The sequence below is a fragment of the Corythoichthys intestinalis genome, chromosome 1 (genome assembly GCF_030265065.1).
Source record: "Corythoichthys intestinalis isolate RoL2023-P3 chromosome 1, ASM3026506v1, whole genome shotgun sequence".
Classification (NCBI taxonomy): domain Eukaryota; kingdom Metazoa; phylum Chordata; class Actinopteri; order Syngnathiformes; family Syngnathidae; genus Corythoichthys; species Corythoichthys intestinalis.
The window spans coordinates 7,583,647-7,606,921 of NC_080395.1; the positions used below are offsets into that span (position 1 = coordinate 7,583,647).

Sequence of the window (23,275 nt, forward strand, 5' to 3'; positions counted from 1 at the left end):
TTTTAGTACAATTTATAGAAATTTTATATTAAAACCCCTCTTATTGTTTTTGTTTTAATAAAATTTGTAAAATTTTCAATCAAAAAATAAGCTAGTAGCCCGCCATTGTTGATGTCAATAATTACTTACACAATGTAATGGGTGCTGAAGCCTATAAAATCAGTCGCACCCAAGCGCCAGCAGGGGGCGGCAAAACTCCATAAAACACAAGTGAGTGTTTCACTGTACGGTCATTTAAATCTGTCTGAGCGGGACATCTGCGTTAATTGCGTCAAATATTTTAACGTAATTAATTTTAAAAATTAACGCCCGTTAACGCGATAATTTTGACAGCCCCAATATATATATATATGTGTGTGTGTGTGTATATATATACATATATTAAAAAAGGCATGTCCGATATTTTTTTGCCGATTCCGATACTTTGAAAATAACGTGATCGGACCCAATCGATCGGGACATCTTTATTTAATACCTTATCATTGCCTTAAGAATACTTTTTGCATGTATTACCCTTTCATACTTTTAACCATTATTTTTTTGCTGTAGCTTTAAAGCAGTTGACCGCATTAGTCACGTAGTATATTTAAATCGTCCTTATATGATATAACTACATTTAAGTATTTTCTTAAGGAATTTTTTTTGTACGTTCTGCCTGTATGCATCTAAACAAAACAAGTTGAGAGCGCACGGTAGTACTTTGGGTGTCAAATTCTCCTCATGCAGACGTTTCGCCGATGTAGGACATTTTGGCAGAATGCCGGAACATTTCCTCCACACCTTTCTCACCTTTTTAACCCCCGACCCATTTTCATGCCTGAATAAATAATAAATTACCCAAATAAAATTTGATACAAAACTAATAATTCTGACAATTCCCAGGGACCAACGTATTGCCATCAAGCGCGGAATACTTCTCCGGCTTATTGACATGAGTCGCAGTATATTTTGTGCGATGAGGAATAATGGTGCTACCAGGGGGTGGCGAGCCCTGGCCACGGCTCCCCCCCAATGAATTTGTTGGCTACCCCACTGGTCACCTCACTCGCCAGTATAATGTCAGATTGTATTAGCTGGGGAATTCAAAATTTTGACTGGACTATGTACACTAATACAACATAATAGTACACAATAAACAATCTCGCACAATCAACATAAGTATATTAGAAGGTAGAGGTGTGCAAAATTTCCGATTCTTAGATTATTCGCGATTCGGCCGTGGAAGATTCGAGAACGATTCACAAACATCCAAATTCCGATTATTGAAATATGCCAAGTAAAGCGGAAGTAAAACACACTCAGCGAGCCGGGCGCTCTTCGGGACGCAGTGAGGAACGCAGCAAGAGTAGCTAAACATGCTTCTCATTACCCGGCCCCTCGGGTAATGCCAATGCTCAACTCACGGCTCTAGCTCAACTCATGCCACGAGATAAAAAAACACAACAACATACCTGACTGCTGCCGAAAAGCTGTTACAAAGTACATCCACATAATGTTACGGTAGATGTCATTTATATAGGACTAGATGCATTATAGATTCGGTAGCGTGAGCAGCACATCTACAAAAAGCTAGATGCGGGCGTTAGTAAACGGCCGCCATCTTAAAGCAGTACACTTCCCTGCAAGGCTGTTGTAGCGAACCTTCCAAGCGAACCTAATTAACTTTTTATCTAAAATACTCCTAAATCGGTAAAATATTGACTTGAATCTATCTTTAAAATAGTTTTAAAACTTTCACATGTCGAAAGTAGACAAAAGCAAAATTATGGAATAACAGGAGCAATTTTAACAACTTTAACGGTTGATTCACAACACTAAATTAATTGAACGTAGTTTAAAGCTGCTGATACAGAATGGGGACTGGAGTTTTGTATTTACTGTTATTTTTGTATATTTGTTTACTGCTATATGTTAACTTGATACTGAAATAGTAGTTTGGTTTAGCCTGAGAGTATTTTTGAACAATTTTGGAACTAATGTACAAAACATTTAAAAAAAAAAAAAAAAAAAAAAGGTAGGGGGGTGCATCAATAATCATTTTATAATCGAATCGGAGCCTCTGAATTGTAATCCTAATCGAATCGTTAGGTGCCCAAAGATTCTCAGCTCTATTAGAAGGTGTGTCTTGAAGTCTATCTGCCAATTTTCTACTGGCCTGTTTAATACTACAACATAGTAAAAACCTGAAATCATGGCTTTTGTTTTTTGTTGTGCCACCCCAAGGTTTTAAGTGGCCCCATTTGGCCACCTGTATGAAGAATTTCAGGAGGCGCTACTGATTTGAAATGGGAAGTATAGCACTACTCCAACACCCTGTGGTTGTTCCATGATTTTCTTGCCTGTGAGTGAACGAGGGCAGGTGTGTTCCATTTACGTCTTTCGCTTCCCCTCCGCCCCCTTTCCCGCCATCCTCCAAGTGGCCTCAGTGTTGTAGCAAGTGCTCAGGGCAAAGTGAGTGAGGGGAACTCAAACCGTGACTGGAACGCAGCCATAACATCAGTAGAAGAACATCCAGTCCATAGCAGGCGAGTATAAGCCGTGAATTATGAGTCTGAAGATGAGTCCCCAGAAAGGGGGGACATGGATTCGGAGGAAGAATGTCTATTGTTTACAGAATATTGTGATTAAGTGCCATTTTTGGAATGTAAATTTCTCTGTGCTCATTTGATCAATCTTGATATGCGGTACGTCAAATTAAAGCTGTTACAATTTACTGATTAGTTGTCAAAACCTGAGATATATAGTTTATCAGTAATCAACAGGGGTAAAAGTGGCTAGAATTTACTGCCAGAACCCCATGACCTGAAGGATGCAACAGAGCCAGAATTTTTTTTTTTTTTTTTTTTTGGGGGGGGGGGGGGGGGGGATTCAAGCCTAAAACTACTGAAATACTGATCAAACTGCTTTTGGCAATTATTCCTATAACTCATCCAAACAAAGAAATAGAAATAATGCAAAAGAAAAGTTAACAAAAACCGCAGTAACCCGAACCTCCATTTCGTATTCCCCCCACCCCCACCTCAACATCTAAATGCAAAACCTCAATTTTGGATGTACATTAAAATTGAAGCTAATGCAAAGATTTCGTTGTTGTTTTTTAAGCCTCTTTATTCCTTTCTCTTAAAGAGCTGATCAAGTTTCTGTTCCTTTGCCCTTTTTTATTGCATCAGTTCAACAAGCTCTGTTCTGTTTTTTTTGTTTGTTTTCATTTTTGCTGTTCCAGAAAACATGCATTAGAACCAATCAGAGGGAAGCATCTCTGCTGATCACATGTCAATATTGTGCTGTAAGGAGTTACAACTACACTGTTTAATAAAGAAGTCAGAATGATTACAACGCCTGGTCTACTTACTGAAACAGTGAGGTGGACAACGCAAGTATTTTGCTTTGCTTTGCTTTTCTGCGCACATGGGCGTATCGACGCGACTCGTCAGACTCGTATAACAGCAGCAGCTGGAGAAAATCCATGCCGTCTGTAGTATTAATAAATAATATCGGTGAAAATGATATCCCACACAAGCATTTTATTATGCTTGTTGTTAACACTTGTTTATGTAAAGCTAACATTGGTAGATTGTTTTCTTCTCAGTGATGTGTGGCAGCCAGGAAGGGTTTTTGTTGTTGTTGTTGTTTTACATAGGGTTTTAATAGTTGCCATCATATTTTCGGGATCAAAGCACCGTTGTGGCCCCGAATCTTATACCGGAAGGGCGTTTCGGCCCACTTTCATCCCTGGCAATTTTTGATTTTCCATATTTGCCATTTACATATTTTGCCACTTCAAGGTAAGCCCAGGCCAAAATAACAAACCAGATCTACACTTAAACCCGACCCGCTAACTAAACGCTGATCATAAGAAAGGAAATAACAAATAGGCAGCCAGTGCCCTGGCTTCCTAGATTAAACAAAACAGGAGAAAATGTAATGAACACAAATGGCAGCTTACCCCTACTGCTTGGTGGTCTTATGTTCAGTGTCGAACAAAATGGATCCAATAATGGCAAAACACAAAAGACCTCACCGAAACGTGAGAATGTAACAAACTCTAAATTAGGGCTGTCCCAAACGACTAATTTCCTCCCGATTAGTCAGCCGACTATTTTTACGATTAGTCGACTAATCTAATATTTATTTAGTTATTTATTATTTTCTTTTTTTTTTTTTTTTTACTACTTTAATATTCAATTTTTTGTTTAAGCTTATTCACAAAAACCTTTTTGAACACCTACATTCTCTATTAACGTATAAATAAATAATATTAATACCAATAATAAATCACAAACAATGAGGTCAAATGCTGCTGGCATTAACTAGTGCAAAAAAATGTAAACGGAAACACTGTGACTTACCCTCTTTAACAGGAGTCAAAACGATTCTTATTTTATTTTTGTGGTATGTCATTGTCTATATATTTCTAAATGTTAAAATGAATTGCAATGTCCCGGACAACCATTTTCAGAATACTTTGTGTGAGTTCAGATGCTTTTTCTGGTGTGCATGCCGCATTTTTGGGGGATGTGAAAAACTGTTCAACTTTTGTTTGTTTTAACCTGAAAATAGATAAAGTACAGGGCACACTGAAATATTACCACAATTATTTTGAATGAAAGGCACACATACCCACAGTAACAAAAATTAAATATATAGTATTTTATAGTATATTACCATATGTAAAACTTTATAATATTAAATAACTAACATTAGTGCAGTCATGGATTACAGTAAGCAGGCCAATGGTTTTTCTATATTTTTTTTTATTATATTATGTATAAGGATATATGTATATATTTTACCCAAGTGGGAGCTTCCATGATCCTAATAAATTTAATGATAATTTTAAAAAATATATAATTATATTAATTATTTTATTAAATAAAAATGCACGTTGATACGACGCACTTAAAGGCAACTTCCATTTAAAAAATCGTTAGAAAGTTGTATGGACTTACTAGCTTGTTGTCTTAGAAAATTACACTTATGTGACAGCGCTTCAACTGTTCGTTCATAGCCGACGTGCTACCGTGGTGTGCGAGCTCAGCTTAGCAAAGAGTACACAAAGTGGCACCCTCCATATTTTCCTTGAAATAATTCCAGGCTCTGGCTATTCTGGTCCGCTTTTTTTGGCTTTATGCCGCCTTCACGTGTTACCAACTCTGCCCTTTTTGGAAATTGGCGGTGTTTTGAACTCCTCACCGGCGATTCACTTGGCTCGTTGTCGTCGGTTCGTCCGATTTCCTCCTCAGGAAGGCGGCGGCTTGCATAAAAACACCGAGAGGCATCGGATGGCTCTTTATGGATACTTTTATTGACCAAAACAAAAACATGGGGGATGAAGCCACTCAATTCGGCGCTACCCGCACACTTTTCCAACTCACCGATCTCGCTCCCTCTCTCTCGCTCGCTCGCCCACTTTCTTCCTCTTTGCTCAATCTGACAACGCCAGTCACATTGAAATAACAGCGGCCCCCTTGGGGTGCCAGTAACAACCGCTTGTATCGCGAGCGCCCACCATTCTAAACTTTATCCGCATGTAATTTTTTTTAACCCGTCATTACCCGTCGACGGTATGTTTGCACGTCGACGCATTTACGTCATTGATGACGTCAACAACGTCGACTAGTTGGGACAGCTCTACTCTATATCGGATGCTAAGGTGGATGTTAGACAAGCAAAAGCAGCTGGTGTGGCGGTACGCAATGGCTGTCAAATGCGACTTCGCTGACCTGATACAGCGGTTGTTATTTGAAGTTTGGCGACCTCCCTCTGTGGCCAATCGGCGGCGCCCACGTCGTCTACCCATTTGGTGTTGCTCAGCATACTTCACAGTGGGAGGGGAAGCAACCAGTCTATCGTTTTATAATTGTATATATGTAAGGCGGTGTGACGGCCCTGGCTGTTTAACTGTGTTTTATTTTGAGAAGCCAACAGTCAGCTGTTCCTCGCCTCTGCCAGCTGGCTGCTTCCCCTCCCACTGTGACGTAAGCTGATCGACGCTGGACGGACAGACGACGTTGCCGCCGCTGATTGGCCACAAAGAAAGGGTGCAAAGCATTTTGTTTGTGGTTTTGGCCTGGGCTTACCCTGAAGCTGCGCTTCTCAGTATTTTGTATACATTGTTCATTTCGAGTTTGATTTGTGTAAATAAATGTGTGTCCACTTGTATACGTGTGGTTCGTTTTATATGTTACGTTTATATTAGAAAGCCGGCTTGTCCCATCAGACCATAGGACATGGTTCCACTAATGCAAGTGCTTTGTTGACATGTCTTCAGCAAACTGTTTGCGGGCTTTCTTGTGTACGGTCTTCAGAAGAGGCTTCCTCCTGGGGTGACAGCCATGCACACCAATTTGATGTAGAGAGCGGCGTATGGTCACCCCCCCCCCCAACTCTTCAGTCTCTGCATTAATGCTGACAGCACTCCTGTAACGAGTCACATGACATTTTGGAGGGAAACTGACAAGCAGTACTCAATTAGGACATTTAGGGATGTATGTTTTTTCAAAGGGGTGTACTCACTTTTGTTCCCAGGGGTTTAGCTATTAATGGCTATATTTTTAGTTATTTTGAAGGGAAAATAAACTATATAAGCTGCATAAGCGGCATCCCAACGATGCTCAAATGGTACCAAGGGGCCCAAAGAGTGCCAAGAAAATATTCCGCACACCATTACACCACCACCAGCAGCCAGAACTGTTGTGTTGACGCAAGGCAGGATGGATCCATGCTTTCATGTTGTTGACGCCAAATTCTGACCCTACCATCCGAACGTCGCAGCAGAAATCGAGACTCAGGCAACGTTTTTCCAATCTTCTATTGTCCAATTTCGATGAGCTTGTGCAAATTGTAGCCTCAGATTCCAGTTCTTAGCTGAAAGGAGTGGCACCCGGCGTGGTCTTCTGCCGCTGTAGCCCATCTGCCTCAAAGTTAGACATACTGTGCGTTCAGAGATGCTCTTCTGCCTACCTTGGTTGTAACGGGTGGTTATTTGAGTCACTGTTGCCTTTCTATCAGCTCGAACCAGTCTGGCCATTCTCCTCTGACCTCTGGCATCAACAAGGTATTTCCGCCCACAGAACTGCCGCTCACTGGATATTTTTTCTTTTTCGGACCATTCTCTGGAAACCCTAGAGATGGTTGTGCGTGAAAATGCCAGTAGATCAGCAGTTTCTGAAATACTCACACCAGCCCTTCTAGCACCAACAACCATGCCACGTTCAAAATCACTCAAATCACCTTTCTTCCCCATACTGATGCTCTGTCTGAACTGCAGGATATTGTCTTAAACCATGTCTACATGCCTAAATGCACGGAGTTGCCGCCATGTGATTGGGTGATTAGAAATTAAGTGTTAACGAGCAGTTGGACAGGTGTACCTAATAAAGTGGCCGGTGAGTGTATATATCTCGGGGATATTGTTTGTCAGCACAATGTCGTCTGTATAAAATGTCATTGAAGCAATGAGGCATTTCAGCCAGTTGGTTCAAAGCTGGTTGTTCATTTGCTCTTAAGTGGTCAACAGTGTTGAGAATTCTATAGCTATTTCTTTGAGAAAATGATATGAATGGGCTTGTGTTACTATATGACCAGAATGCAACAAGTGGTAGTAGGGTAATTTGTGATTCGTTTTTACTTACAAGTAATAATTTTCCTACAGTGTAGAATCTAAATTGCAAAAAGCCCTCAGCCCAACGCTCGTTCCCTCCCCCTCGCGCACCACCTCACAGCGGCCAATAAAAACACATACTTCGCTCGTTCTCAGTTCATTCGTTTAATCCAACAAAAATTAATCCAAACGCTTGTCATCCCAAAATATAAACAAATGAGCAATTGAGAGGTAGAGTGAGATAGAAAGATGTTAATCCAAACAGGAAGAGCGAGAGAGAGATGTCAAAAAACAGTTTCGGCTCTATGCTTCCTCCTTCCTGCCTTAGTGTCAACTGACCGTCCACGCAGCAACTTCCGCGTTATATAATGCGACGTGAAATGTGTGGACACGAACTACTTCCACAAATAAACCACAAGCCCGTCCAACAGAACCAAAACACCAAATCACAAGCCTCTCTTATAGAACCAAATAAATTATTTACAACCAACATGAATAATTAACCAAACGTGATTTAGGTTCCTTCCTACTAGGGCTGTCAAACGATTAAAAATTTTAATCGAGTTAATTACAGCTTAAAAATTAATTAATCGTAATTAATCGCAATTAATCGCAATTCAAACCATCTATATAATATGCCATATTTTTCAGCAAATAATTGTTGGAATGGAAACATAAGACACAAGATGGATATATGTATTCAACATGCGGTACCTAAGGACTGTATTTGTTTTTTATAACAATAAATCAACAAGATGGCGTTAACATTATTAACATTCTGTTAAAGCGATCCATGGATAGAAAGACTTGTAGTTTTTAAAAGAAAAATGTTAGTACAAGTTATATAAATGTTATATTAAAACCCCTCTTAATGTTTTCGTTTTAATAAAATTTGTAAAATTTTCAATCAAAAAATAAACTAGGAGCCCGCCATTGTTGATGTCAATAATTACACAATGCTCATGGTGCTGAAACTCATAAAACCAGTCGCACCCAAGCGCCAGCAGAGGGCAGCAAAACTCCGCAAAACACAATGAACAAGTGGGCCTTTCACTCTACTGTCATTTAAATCTGTCTGAACTGGGCAAGTACGTTAATTGCGTCAAATTTTTTAACGTGATTAATTTAAAAAAATAACGCCCGTTAACGCGATAATTTTGACAGCCCTAGTTCCTACATACAGTGTTTGGATTTTAGTTATTTTTCTTTCAAAGGTCTTTCACTAGTTAATATTCTTTCACATCCCAGAATCCACAAAGTGTGGGATGAAATTTCGTCCCATCCTATAATAGTAGGCCAAAACATACCTACTGGAAAAATTAAAGACAAATATCAGCCGTTCTGACCCAAGAGCATGTTTTAAAAAAAAAAATGTTATTCTGTGTCCCGCCAACATCACAGTGGAAGACCTTCATTCGGAGAAGCACGATCCCCTCCATGTTAAACAGGAGTCGGAGATGCCGTCCATCAAGCTAAAGACCTCTGACATTAAAAAACAAGAAGAGGAAATCTCCAAGTTTCCAATGACTGCCGGTGTAAAAAGTGAAAAAGATGAAGGTCCAAGCGAAGAGAGCAGTGCAACAAAACGAGCAAGCAGGAGCTTGTTTCAACACCAGATAAAAGGTGAGGGACGATCGCAACCGGACGAACTCTTAGCGCCGCACTCGGACACCGACGACGTAACATCGCACTCTTCTGACTATAACACCGATGAGGAGGATGTTGACGTTGAGCAAAATGCTTCGAAATCCTTAAACAAGTCATCACTGAAAAGCGACCCAAAAGAATGCGCGGGTGGGAAACCTTTTTCCTGCTCACATTGCAATAAAACATTCACTACGAAGAAATATTTAATCATACACAAGCATACACACACTGGAGAAAAGCCTTTTGTCTGTCCATTTTGTGGTAAAAGATTCACCCAGAAGGGAAATTTAAATACACACACAAGAAGACACACTGGAAAGAAGCCTTTCATCTGCTCTTCTTGTGATAAAAGATTTTCCAGGAAGAATGTCTTAACAAGACACATGAAGACACACACTGGAGAGAAGCCTTTCGTCTGCTCTCTTTGCGATAAAAAATTTAGTTCGAAGGAAGACTTAAGAATACACACGAGGACACACACAGGAGAAAAGCCTTTTGGCTGCACATTTTGTAGTAAAAGATTCCCCCGGAAGGGAAGTTTAAATATTCACATGAGGACACACATTGAAGGAAATCCTTTCGTCTGCTCTTTCTGCAGTAAAAGATTTGCCAGGAAGAATGTCTTAACGAGACACATGATGACACACACTGGAGAGAAGCCTTTCGTCTGCTCTCTTTGCAATAAAAAATTTTGTACAAAGGAAGACTTAACAAGACATACGAGGACACACACAGGGGAAAAGCCTTTTGTCTGCACATTTTGTGGTAAAAGATTTGCCCAGACAGTACAATTAATAAGACACACAAGGAAACACACTGGAGAGAAGCCTTTCGTCTGCTCTTTTTGCGATACAAGATTTTGTACGAAGCAAGAGTTGACAAGACACACAAGAACACACACTGGAGAAAAGCCTTTTGTTTGCTCTCTTTGTGATAAAAGATTTTGTTCGAAGCCAACGTTGATAAGACACGCGCAATCCCACCAGGCAAAAGGTTCACCTGGAAGCGACTATTAAACGATTGTGCAAGAAGATCTTAAAAGATACAGTGCCCTCCATAATTATCGGATTTATAATGATTGTGTTTTTTAGCTTCTAATAATTTTTTTCTTAATAATATGGGACCTAAATGGAAAAAAAGAGAAAAATCCAACCTTCAATACAAGTGCATTTATTCAGTGGGGAAAAATATCACATAAAGAAATAATTATTTGACATCAAATAATGTGTGTCACAATTATTAGCACCCCTGGTGTTAATACTTTGTACAACTCCCTTTTGCCAACAAAACAGCACCTAATGTTCTCCGATAAAGTTTCACAAGATGGAAAAAGACAGAAAGGGGGATCTTCAGCCATTCCTCTTTGCAGAATCTCTCTCAATCATCCAGAGACGTGGGTCCTCTCCTCTGTACTCTCCTCTTCAGCTCACCCCACAGGTTTTCAATGGGGTCGAGGTCTGGGGACTGAGATGGCCATGGGAGGAGCTTGATTTTGTGTCTGGTGAACCATTTCTGTGTAGATTTGGCCATATGTTTAGGGTCATTGTCTTGCTGAATGTTAGGTAGAAAAATGTTAGGTCTAAACTTAATACTTGAACTAAGAAAACAACAAAGACCTAGGAAAGGACGGAGAAAACATCAGACTTGAGACGTAGATAAAATTAACACTGGTGGCCACCAGGGAGAAGACTGGTTGTTATTTGAAGTTTGGCAACCTCCCTCTGTGGCCAATCGGCGGCGCCCACGTCGTCTACCCATTTGGTGTTGCTCAGCATACTTCACAGTGGGAGGGGAAGCAACCAGTCTATCGTTTTATAATTGTATATATGTAAGGCGGTGTGACGGCCCTGGCTGTTTAAGTGTGTTTTATTTTGAGAAGCCAACAGTCAGCTGATCCTCACCTCTGCCAGCTGGTTGCTTCCCCTCCCACTGAGACCTAAGCTGATCGACGCCGGATGGACGGACGACGTCGCCGCCGCTGATTGGCCACGAAGAAAAGGCGCAAAGCATTTTGTTTGTGGTTTTGGCCTGGGCTTACCTTGAAGCCGCGCTTCTCAGTATTTTGTAGACATTGTTCATTTCGAGTTTGATTTGTGTAAATAAATTTGTGTCCACTTGTATACGTGCGGTTCGTTTTATGTTACGTTTGTTACAAGAAAGCCAGCATGTCTCATCAGATCATAGGACATGCTCTTATTAACAACATCGGGATTCTCACAGCAAATGTTGCACTACATTTCCGTGTGAGCATCACATGCTTCTAGCCATGTTACCTCCTGCAGCCACTTTTCAGCAAAAGTCCTTTTTTCCGGTAGCTCCGGTGACGTCTCTGTCATCTGTCTGTCTTTTGAGGGGTGTGGGGGAACACGGAAATAATTACTCAGTGGGGCCTGCCTCTTTGACATTTTGAGAAGTGATTTTCTCGTGTCGGCCGCAAATACAGTGGTCAGCCATTGGTACGCAAAAGCGTATGGAAGCCGTTTAGGGCCAGCGCGTTTGTCTATGTCCAGTACGCATGCGCGCACAGCCGGAAGGCAAATCAATTAAGACGCCACTTAAAGACATTAGACCCCAATCTCATTGATAAGCCGCTTGGTTGTTTTTCAGCGAAAACGTGCCGAATATTGCCAACAATAGTCCCGCTTTGTCAGTGTTATATCAGTAAACCAGTGAGCACTGTTAGCATGCTCAGCGCAAAATAACCCTACACCATTGCAAACTGGAGGTGATCCTTTTTTGCAGTTTTGTTTTTTCGGTCAAATGTTTTGGCATATTGTCCTCATGAGTTCATGTTTGTAATCAATTTGAATTTGTTCTTATTTACTGATTTTATTTTTCAGTATCAAATGGTCAAAAATTTACCTTGAGTTTTTGGATGTGACTTTTTTTTTTTAAATTCAGGCAAATTGATGCACGTTAAGTGTTTTCTGTTACAAACAAAACAATGTTAATAAAGTTATACTTTCTAACTTGATCTCTGTTATTCTCTCTAATAGAAAAAAAAGATACAATGTGAGGCAGAGGTGTACTTATAATAGTAATATTATAGACAAATACTATTTACAGTGGCGGCAGGGTTTGGGGGGGGCGCGAAACATTTACGTCTTCCTTGAGGGGGGCGTAACAGAAAATAATTGAGAAGCACTGGTTTAATCCCAACAAAAATTAATCCAAACGCTTCTCATCCCAAAATATAAACAAAGGAGCAACTGAGAGGTAGAGTAAGATAGAAAGATCCAAATAGGAAGAGAGAGAGCGAGAGACGTCAAAAAACAGTTTCGGCTCTGTACTTCCTCCTTACTGCCTTAGTGTCAACTGACCGTCCACGCAGCAACTTCCGCGTTATATATTACGACGTGAAACGTGTGGACACGAACTACTTCTACATATAAAATAAACAAACCACAAGCCCGTCCCACAGAACCAAAACAACAAATCACAAGCCTGTCTTATAGAACCACATAAATTATTTACAACTAACATGAACAATTAACCAAACATGATTTAGGTTCCTACATAGTGTTTGGATTTCAGTTGTTTATTTTTCTTTGGAAGGTATTTTACTAGTTAATATTCTTTCACAGCCCAGATTCCACCAAGTGTGAGATGACATTTCGTCCCATCTTATAATAGTAGGCCAAAACATACCTACTAGAAAAATTAAAGAGAAATGAAATATCAGCCGTTCCGACCAAAGAGCGTGATTTAAAAAAATATATATTCTGTGTCCCGCCGACGTCACAGTGGAAGACCTTCACTCGGAGAAGCGCGATCCCCCCCATGTTAAACAGGAGTCAGAGATGCCGTCCATCAAACTTGAGCCGGAGCTAAACACCTCCGGCATTAAACAAGAACAGGAAGATGAAATCCTCAAGTTTCCAGTGACTGTCCGAGTAAAGAGCGAAGAAGATGAGGGTTCAAGCGAAGAGAGCAGAGCCACAAAACTAGCAAGCAGGAGCTTGTTTCAACACCTGACAACAAAAGGTGAGGGACAATCGCAACTGGACGACCTCTTAGCGCCACACTCGGACACCGACGACGTAACATCACACTCTTCTGACTGTAACACCGATGAGGAGGATGTTGACGTTGATCAAAATGCTTCCAAATCCTTAAACAAGTCATCACTGAAAAGTGACCCAAAAGAATGCGCAAGTGGGAAACCTTTTTCCTGCTCACGCTGCGATAAAATATTCACTACCAAGAAATATTTAAACATACACACGCATTCACACACTAGAGAAAAGCCTTTTGTCTGCCGATTTTGTGGTAAAAGATTCACCCAGAAGGGAAATTTAAAGACACACACAAGAAGACACACTGGAGAGAAGCCTTTCACCTGCTCTCTTTGCGATAAAAGATTTTATACGAAGCATGACTTAACAAAACACACAGGAACGCACACTGGAGAAAAGCCCTTTGTCTGCTCTCTTTGCGATAAAAGATTTTGTAAGAAGCATGACTTAACAAGACACACAAGAACACATACTGGAGAAAAGCCCTTTGTCTGCACATTATGTGGTAAAAGATTCACCCAGAAGGGATATTTAAAGATACACGTAAGAACACACACCAGGGACGAGCCTTTTGTCTGCTCCCTTTGCGATAAAAAATTTTGTACGAAAGAATACTTAACAAGACACATGAGAACACACACTACAGAAAAACCTTTTGTCTGCTCTCTTTGCGAGAAAAGATTTTGTAAGAAGCATCAGTTGACAAAACACACGAGGACACACACTGAAGAGAAGCCTTTCGTCTGCTCTCTTTGCGATAAAAAATTTCGTTCCAAGCAAGAGTTGACAAGACACACGAGGACACACACAGGAGAAAAGCCTTTTGGCTGCACATTTTGTGGTAAAAGATTCTCCCGAAAGGGATATTTAAATATACACACGAGGGCACACATTGGAGAGAAGCCTTTCGTCTGTTCTTTCTGCAATGAAAGATTTGCCAGGAAGGAACTCTTAACAAGACACATGAGGACACACACTGGAGAGAAGCCTTTCGTCTGCTCCCTTTGCAATAAAAGATTTTTTATGAAGGAAGACTTAACAAGACACACGAGGACACACACAGGGGAAAAGCCTTTTGTCTGCACATTTTGTGGTAAAAGATTCACCCAGAAGGGATATTTAAATACACACACGAGGACACACACTGGAGGGAAGCCTTTCGTCTGCTCTCTTTGCGATAAAAGATTTTGTGAGAAGCGTCAGTTGACAAGACACACGAAGACACACACTGGAGAAAAGCCTTTCGTCTGCTCTCTTTGAAATAAAAGATTTTGTTCGAAGGAAGACTTAACAAGACACACGAGGAAACACACAGGGGAAAAGCCTTTTGTCTGCACGCTTTGTGGTAAAGCACAGCTTTTCTCTCAGTCCAGTCCAACCATGTCATCACTCCTAGCGTGCATTGCCCGTGTAAAACATGGCGCCCTCCGTAGGTCAAAACATGTACTAAATATTAAAGATTTTTAAATCAATGATAATAATATGTGTTTCTAATAACATACTTTAGTAAAATAGAACAAGTGTGGCTTACTAGAGGCTACAAGTCTTTAAATCCAAGGTTCCCTTTCACCCTTTACCGTCCACGCTGTACAATTGGGGACACTGGCGTCCCCTTGATTTCTGTTGCCCATAACATCTGTTGTAGGCGTCATGGACGTCATTTTTGGCCAGTATATAGAGCAATAGTCGCTCTTTCATTCAACACCAGATGGCTGCACATGGTCACTAAATGAGTTTTCCTTAGTTGACTTGAAGTTAGTCAGTTGAAGTTAGCGTCAGTGGCCGCCATCTTTTATCTGTGATGTTTCATATCAATTCTCTGCTGGAATAATCAATTTTTCTCACAATCACATCGACAAACTGGCATCACAGCGACAAGGCAGGAGTAGAAGGGGTGCAGAACATCAGTAAAAGAGCATCCAGTCCTTAGCAGGCGAGTAGAAGCAGTGAATTATGCCGAGTCTGAAGATGAGTCCCCAGAAATGGGGGACATGGATTCGGAGGAAGAATGTCTATTGTTTCCAGAATAAAGTGAAACGGTACCATTTTTGGAATGTAAATTTCTCTGTGCTCATCTGCTCAATCTCGATATGCAATATGTCAAATTAAAGCGGTTATATTTTTATGATTAGTTGTCAAAACCTGAGATTTATAGTTTATCAGTAATTAACGGGGGTGAAAGTGGCTAGAATTTCTTGCCGGAACCCCGTGACCTGAAGGTTGCAACGGAGCCAGAATTTTTTTTTTTAGTATAAATAAATAATAAATATTGGTGAACATGGATGATGCTACACAAGCTTTTTTTTATGCTTGTTGTTAACACTTGTGTATGTAAAGCTAATGTTGGTAGATTGTTTTCTTCTTGGAGATGCATGTGTGGCACCCTGGAAGGTTTTTTTGTTGTTGTTGTCTTACATAGGGTTTTGATAGTTGCCGTCATATTTTCGGGATCAAAGCAGCGTTCTGGCCCCGAAGCTTATACCGGAAGGGCGTTCCGGCCCACTTTCATCCCTGGCAATCAAGCAATGTGTGTGATTTTCCATATTTGCATTTGTATATTTTGCCCCTTTAAGGTAAGCCAAGGCCAAAATAACAAACAAACCAGATCTACACTTAAACCCAACCCGCTAACTAAACGTTGATTATAAGAAAGGAAATTATAAAAAGACAGCCACTACCCTGGCTTCCTAGATTAAATAAAACAGGAGAAAATGTGATGAACACAAATGGCAGCTTACCCCTACTGCTTTGTGCTCTTATGTACAGTGTTGATAAAAATGGAGCCAATAATGGCAAAACACAAAAGACCACCGGAACGTGGGAGTGTAACAAACTCTAGATTGAATGCTAAGGTGAATGTAGGACAAGCAAAAGCAGCTGGCGAGGCGGTACACAACGGCTGTCAAATGCGACCTCGCTGACCGTTGACAGCGGTTGTTATTTGAAGTTTGGCCAATCGGCGGCGCCCACGTCGTCTACCCATTTGGTGTTGCTCAGCATACTTCACAGTGGGAGAGGAAGCAACCAGTCTATCGTTTTATAATTGTATATATGTATAGCATTGTGACGGCCCTGGCCGTTTAACTGTGTTTTATTATGAGAAGCCAACAGTCAGCTGATCCTCACCTCTGCCAGCTGGCTGTTTCCCCTCCCACTTTGAAGGTAAGCTGATCGACGCCAGACGGACAGACGACGTCGCTGCCGCTGATTGGCCACGAAGAAAGGGCGCAAAGCATTTTGTTTGTTGTTTTGACCTGGGCTTACCCTGAAGCCGCGCTTCTCAGTATTTTGTATCCATTGTTCATTGCGAGTTTGATTTGTGTAAATAAATTTGTGTCCACTTGTATACGTGTGGTTCGTTTTATGTTACGTTTATGTTACAAGAAAGCCTGCTCGTCTCATCAGACCGTAGGACATGGTTCCAGAAATGCATGTGCTTTGTTGACATGTCTTCAGCAAACTGTTTGCGGGCTTTCTTGTGTACCGTCTTCAGAAGAGGCTTCCTCCTGGGGTGACAGCCATGCACACCAATTTGATGTAGAGTGGAGCGTATGGTCTGAGCACTAACAGGCTGACACCCCACCTCTTCAATCTCTGCAGCAATGCTGACAGCACTCCTGTAACAAGTCACATAACATTTTGGAGGGAAAATGACAAGCAGTACTCAATTTGGACATTTAGGGATGTACGTTTTTTCAAAGGGGTGTACTCACTTTTGTTGCCAGGGGTTTAGATGTTAATAGCTATATTTTGAGGGGAAAATAAGTCAACTCTGTTCTATAAGCTGCACACAGACTACTTTTCATTGTGTCAAAGTGTCATTTTGTCAGTGTTGTCCCATGAAAAGATATACTTAAATATCTGAAGAAATACGAGAGGTGTACTCACTTCTGTGATACACTGTCCAGTCCCTGACAAAATTCTTGTCGCTTATCCATTTTATAGAAACAGTTGCTAATAACCTGACTTTTAATTTTTCAATTGGTTTCAGAAATGGCTCATATGAAAGCTAAGACTCTCCCAAAGGATGTTGAATGTACAAAAAAATATTTGTTTCACTGAAAAAAAGATTCATCATTTAATGAAGACATAAAGGTCAAATTTTGGCAAGACAAAAGTTTTGTCGCCTACAGAAAGTAGTGTGAAAATTGAACAAAAAAATGTACTCCGAATTAAAGATGCACCGATACCGATACTAGTATCGGCAGGGGGCGCCGATCCGGCCCGAAATGGTGGTATCGGTATCGGCAAGTACCAACAAAGACGGCGCCGATACCATTTACCGGTCCATTCTTATAACATTTGACCACAGCCTTTTTCTCCTCCTGGCGCTCACTACACTCTGTCTCTGTGTTGTGTGATGACACGTGAACACCAAGCAGCTATCGCTATTGGCCTGCTCCAGACCAATCAGAGCGGGCCAATAGCCACTCCTGACCAATCAAAAGGGGGCTTTTTCATATGGACGAAAAACAAACCAGGAAATATGGTGGCGGTCGGGAAATATTTCCAAATAGAAATCCCGTCGGTTAAAATCAATGGCTGCATGCAAGATTTGCGGCCTGAAAGTTTGGAGATGTGGAGTTAAATCGGCCAGTTTCAATACCTCGAACTTGATAAAACATTTGAGGACGAAACGTGAACGAACACAACGAGTTTGAGCCTGCAAGAGCAGGACTGCTATCCAGAGGAAGAAGGCCGCTGGACCGGAGCAACAATCTCTGGTCAGTTCACTTTGTGTACTTTACTTTTATTGTCTTTTACTGAAAGAAATGCCGCAGTAATTTGGGAAGTGTTTCCAAAGTATTGTTGCCACCTTTCAGAAATAGAAATAAGGGACTCCCACCTCCCGAAAAAAAGGAGAGACGGGATGCTGTGGTCAATTACTATTATAATTGTTAGTGTCCGCAAATGCGGAAACAAGGTTGAACCTCGAAGCAGACAACAAGCGGGGGATACATAAAAGGGTTTAATGATTGCAAACAAAAAATAACACGCGATCGCGGGATAGTAGAAATAACGAGGAGTCCGTGACAGCAGGTCGACGGACAAACTAAGACGATAGGCAGCGGTTACAAACGAGAGCAGCACACTAACAGAAAAACCCAATGCAGGGGCATAACAAGCAAATGTAGCGAGATTATTGTGCCAGATGTCAAATAGCGATCAGCAAGGCAAATATCTCGGCAGCCTTCTCTGAGATCACCCGTGCTTAAATGCTGCGTTGATGAGCCTACATTGGATTCAAATGCCACACCCCCACGCCCAGCAACAAAACACAATCTAACCAGCAGCAGAATGTGACAATAACTTCATGAAAGTTGCACTGTTTGGACTGAGAGGTTTAAAAAGGTTTATTCAGTTCATTCAGAGTTTATTTTTATGAATTTATTTTTACTTTCTTACTGTTGGGCTAGTATTATACATGTTTTATTAATTTCACAAATTTAGCACTATTTTGGCCTTTGAGAGCCAAAGGTTTATTCAACTATTGTCTACTAGGGTTTAGTGTACTTTTTCCTATTTTGCAGAGGTAAGCAACAGCCTGACAAAGCCTTGATAGCAATGATTTCACATCCAATTATGTAGCTCTTTGGGGAAAAAAAAAAGAAAAAAAAAAAAAATATATATATATATATATATATATATATATATATAAACGGGGTGTTATCGGTATGGTATCGGCCGATACTGCACAGCCAGGTATCGGTATCAGTATCGGGGCCAAAAAAATGGTATCGGTGCAACACTACTTCAAATACAAAAATATTAAAGATACACGATAATATCGGTTACCGATAATTATCGGCTGGTAATGGCAATTATGACGTCACACAGATAATACAGATTTTTTTTAAAAAATCAACCGATAATGCAATCTGATAATTATATACTTGATTTAGCCTCCAAATGTGCGCAACCGAAGCAGTTTTCTCCACTTCTCCACCGCCGCCTGCTCAACCCCTCCCCTCTCTGAAGCCCCTGTGGGAGGAGGGGTTGCGGAGTACGGCGTCATAGAGGAGGCGGTGCTACACATCAGTGTTGAGGCGCTCTCACTAGCGTGCGTTGATTTTCCAGTGTGTGAAATGAAATAAACGACCCTCTCACCATCTAAAAAACATGCACTGCAGAAGTTCAACGAGGCGTAAAGAAAGCGTCTTCATTGAACACCACTAACCCAGCAGCCATTTAAAACTGCCTCACAAAGATTTTGGGAACGAATACGAAGCTGCTGCTAGCGCGAATGCTAAAGCTATTGTAAACACAAACTATAAAGGAAGCTACAGGACTTGTGACGATACAGAGATGCTGCGGTCCTCCCGGAGTCGGGTTGTTTGGGAATGCAGCCCAAAGCGGGTGGTAAACTCCCATCTATGGCTAAACATCTCACGAGACCGATAGTTGACAAGTAGCTGTCTTCCGACAGAGCCCGCCGGTCCGGCAGGCCGCCGCCTCGCCCTAGGCGGGCAGAGCAGAGCCATGCACCGAATACGCCGCAGCGAGCCGGCCGGATATCCAGTACGAATTTAGCTGCCGCCCCCACTCCAGTTCACGACAGAGGCCTGGCGCGGGTGCTAATTTAGCGGCTGGACGGACTGAAGGGCACAGGCGGGAATTCCCGAAATGACCCGATAGCCAAATCCCTGGATGAAAAAATAATGCAGTTTATACGACCACGATTCTTCGTGAAACACATATCGATCACATCAGTTTTACCACGAACATTTGGAGAAGTGATGTCAAGTAAGCATGTTTATCATGACGGCACAGTGGTTAGTTGATAATTGTAACATGCACCAAACCACACAAAGAAGTCATCCAGTCAGTAATGCATTCAGTACGCTTTAAATTTATGACGTCTTAATCGGATCATTCTTCTTAAATCTAGTCAAATAATTTTCCCCATCTTGTTTTGAGTTTTAAAGACTAGTTAACAGATGAATGTGCCAGATTATTCCACTTGAACTAAATATTGCCATTTGTTCTTATTAAGCCCAAACATAAAAAAATAAGGTCATTTTCCACCTAAATCAAGAAAAAATTGTTTTATGTTTTTTGAATGTTTTTTTTCATTTTGAAAAAAACTGGATTGGAATTTTTCCGTGTCGGCCGATCCGATACCGGTGCGCATTTTTTGCCCATATCGGCGTCCGATCCGATCCAAATATCGGATCGGGACATCTCTGTAGCTGACCGCTCGGAATGATGCGACACGCAGAGGGCTTCGACGGGTGTTCTTTAACTTTATTTTCAGTCATTTTTTGTTCTTTTGTTGACACCCTGAAAACTACAAAAATTCAAACGTAACAATGGTGTGGCATTAAAATACAATTCACAAAACCAACAATAAACATTTTCATTTCTCCTACCTCCATCTGCTTTCCAAGCGTGCTATCTTCAATCGGACCAATACAACCTCTCCACACTACAGTCTTTACACAAATACAAGCCAAACTAATATAAACATAAATTCCCGCAGTAATAATAACCCTTGCGATTTATTTGTGGACTCACCTACGATGTGGCTGTGCTGCTTCTTAGACAGTGCAGCGTGTGGACAGGTTTACAGACAGGTGTGCTAGATTTCCTCATTAAGAAAAAGACGGGAGCATGGGGTTGTGCGCGGTGCCTTTCAAAATAAATGCAAAAACGGAAGTGCCCGCAATTCACAGACCCACACGCCATTTACACTCCCACCAAATTCTGTTACAATGAACAAACAGTAAAATGAATTGTGCAGAATTTCTCGACGGTGTGCGTGTATAACTACTGTCAATTCTCCATGAGAAGAACTAGTTTTTGAATTGGTGTCTCGATAACGGACTTTTTAAAGGAGGAACTCTGAATTTCTTGCGCCTTGCGTGCGCCAACTTTGATTCGCCGAACTAAGTCATTGCCATCTTTGACTGCCTCAACTACTCGTCCTAATTGCCACTGATTTCTTGAAAGGTGATCGTTCCTTATGATAACAATATCATTGACATTTAGGTTGCGCTTTGGTAAGTGCCATTTCTTTCTTGTGCATATGTTAAGGAAGTATTTCCTTTTCCACCGACTCCACAATTGTTCAATAAGATATTGGACTCTCCTCCACCGCTTCGTCCCATATAAATCTTCCTTTACAAATACTCCAGGAGGAGGAAGGGAAACTTGTGCTTTCAACATGAGATGGTTTGGTGTTAAAAGTTCCCAAGTCTGTGGATCATTGTCATTTCTAATTAATTGAGCACGATTCACAACCTGTTTCAATTTGAGAAGATCATTCCTCCATTCCTCCCACCGTGGTCTAATATCTTCTGAGAATGGCTTGTCCCATCCAGTGTTGCGTTGACTAAGCTCTTGAAGGATTCGCTTTCCTGTTAGAATGAATGGGGCAATGAATCCAGGTTGATCGAAGAGAGAGGCGATGACGGACAAACAGCCACGGCGGGTGGAAGGCTGATCCTTTGCAGATATGTTAAAGTTGGAAGCGTCTTCTTTAATTGACCACTGAACACAGAGACACTGTTCTGACGGAGATACATCTTCATTCGACTTGAACTTATGCAGGCGCATGCCTCCCATTTTGCACAACTCTTGTGACTCGGTGATCAGTTTCTTGGCTTCTTCCACTGATGACACACTAGCTAAACCATCATCGACATAAAGGTTTTTCTCCAAAAATGTTAATGCCCGTGGATGATTATCCTTGTATTGTTTTGCTAGATGCTTGAGGCCAAAATTGGCACATCCCGGAGCCGATGCGGCTCCAAAGAGATGAACTGTCATTCTGTACTCTTGTGGTTCCTTCTCCAGATCACCACCTTTCCACCAAAGGAATTTCAAATAATTTCTTGACTCCGGAGAGACAGAAAATTGATAAAACATTCTTTCGATGTCACAGATAATGGCTACCTTTTCCTTTCTGAATCTACAAAGCACTCCTACTAAGGGATTAATTAGATCAGGTCCAGTTAGCAGTGTGTCGTTTAAAGAAATTCCATGAAATTTTGAAGAACCATCAAACACAACTCTTAACTTATCTGGCTTTTTAGGATGATAAACGCCATGATGCGGCAGATACCACTCTGTTTGACCTTTGAATGTTGTAGGGGCAGGCTCTGCATCACCCTTGTTAATAGTTTCCTCCATGAATGTTTTGTATTGATCATAATATTGTTTATCGGCCTTCAATTTTCTTTTGAGACACTGTAAGCGAACCATAGCTAATTTCTTGTTGTTTGGCAGATTAGGTAAACTGTCACCTTTGAAAGGAAGGGGCATCTCATAATGGCTGTCATGATTTTGCTTAATATTTTTACTGAGAAACTGTATAAACTGGACATCTTCTTGTGACACGTACCTATCCTCGTACGCTTTCTCACTGAAGTCTGCTTCAAGGGCCTTTATAACATCTGTCTTTGTTGGACATGGCAACTCCTTGACTGTGAGCCGGTGCACAAAGCTATGACTTCCTTGTCTGTCTAGGTGGGGGTTTGATGAACCTATTATACTCCATCCTAGTTCTGATCGTTGTGCAAACGGCTGGTTTGTGTCACCTAAAATTACTTCACGAGGAGCCAGTGCTGTAGGACAGTCGTCTCCGATTAAGAGCCCGATATCACAGTCTTGAAGAGGTGGTATTTTACATGCCAAGGTTTTGAGATGAGGCCAACGCAATGCTGTCTCCTTTGTTGGAATATAAGACTTATCTACTGGGATGAAGTCACGACTATAGGCTTTTTGTATTTGAATGAGGATCTCAGAATTGAGTCCTCGTACTTGTAGACCATGAACGCACTTGCTGGGTATAATTGTGTCAATTGCGGTCATGGTACTAAGTTTCAAGTTTACTGGTTGGACGTTTACACTTAATTTGTCGAGCACATCTTCTAAAACAAATGTTGAATCACTTTGTGTGTCCAGCATTGCATATGTGAGTACTTCTCTGTGTGGTTCTTGAACTGATGAAACAAAAACTGGTACAATACTTGAGGTGGCAGACGTATGTTGTGTTGATATGTGTGAC

General features: G+C 41.1%; 2 protein-coding genes across 6 annotated transcripts in view; both read left to right on the forward strand.

Moving 5' to 3' along the window:
- LOC130911875 (gastrula zinc finger protein XlCGF57.1-like) overlaps nucleotides 1-23,275 on the forward strand; it is a 262,137-nt gene that overhangs the window by 92,548 nt on the left and 146,314 nt on the right. The gene's annotated exons all lie outside the window — the stretch shown is intronic.
- The window catches only part of LOC130911851 (zinc finger protein ZFP2-like), a 63,328-nt gene that overhangs the window by 27,224 nt on the left and 12,829 nt on the right, over nucleotides 1-23,275 (forward strand). For 4 of the 5 annotated variants that reach the window (XM_057829494.1, XM_057829457.1, XM_057829484.1 and 1 more), the window contains 2 exons: nucleotides 9,005-9,226; nucleotides 12,995-13,234. In XM_057829494.1, coding sequence (XP_057685477.1) covers nucleotides 9,005-9,226; nucleotides 12,995-13,234 — 462 coding nt within the window. The remainder of the gene's footprint in view (nucleotides 1-9,004; nucleotides 9,227-12,994; nucleotides 13,235-23,275) is intronic. The other variant, XM_057829474.1, reaches the window with a different exon arrangement.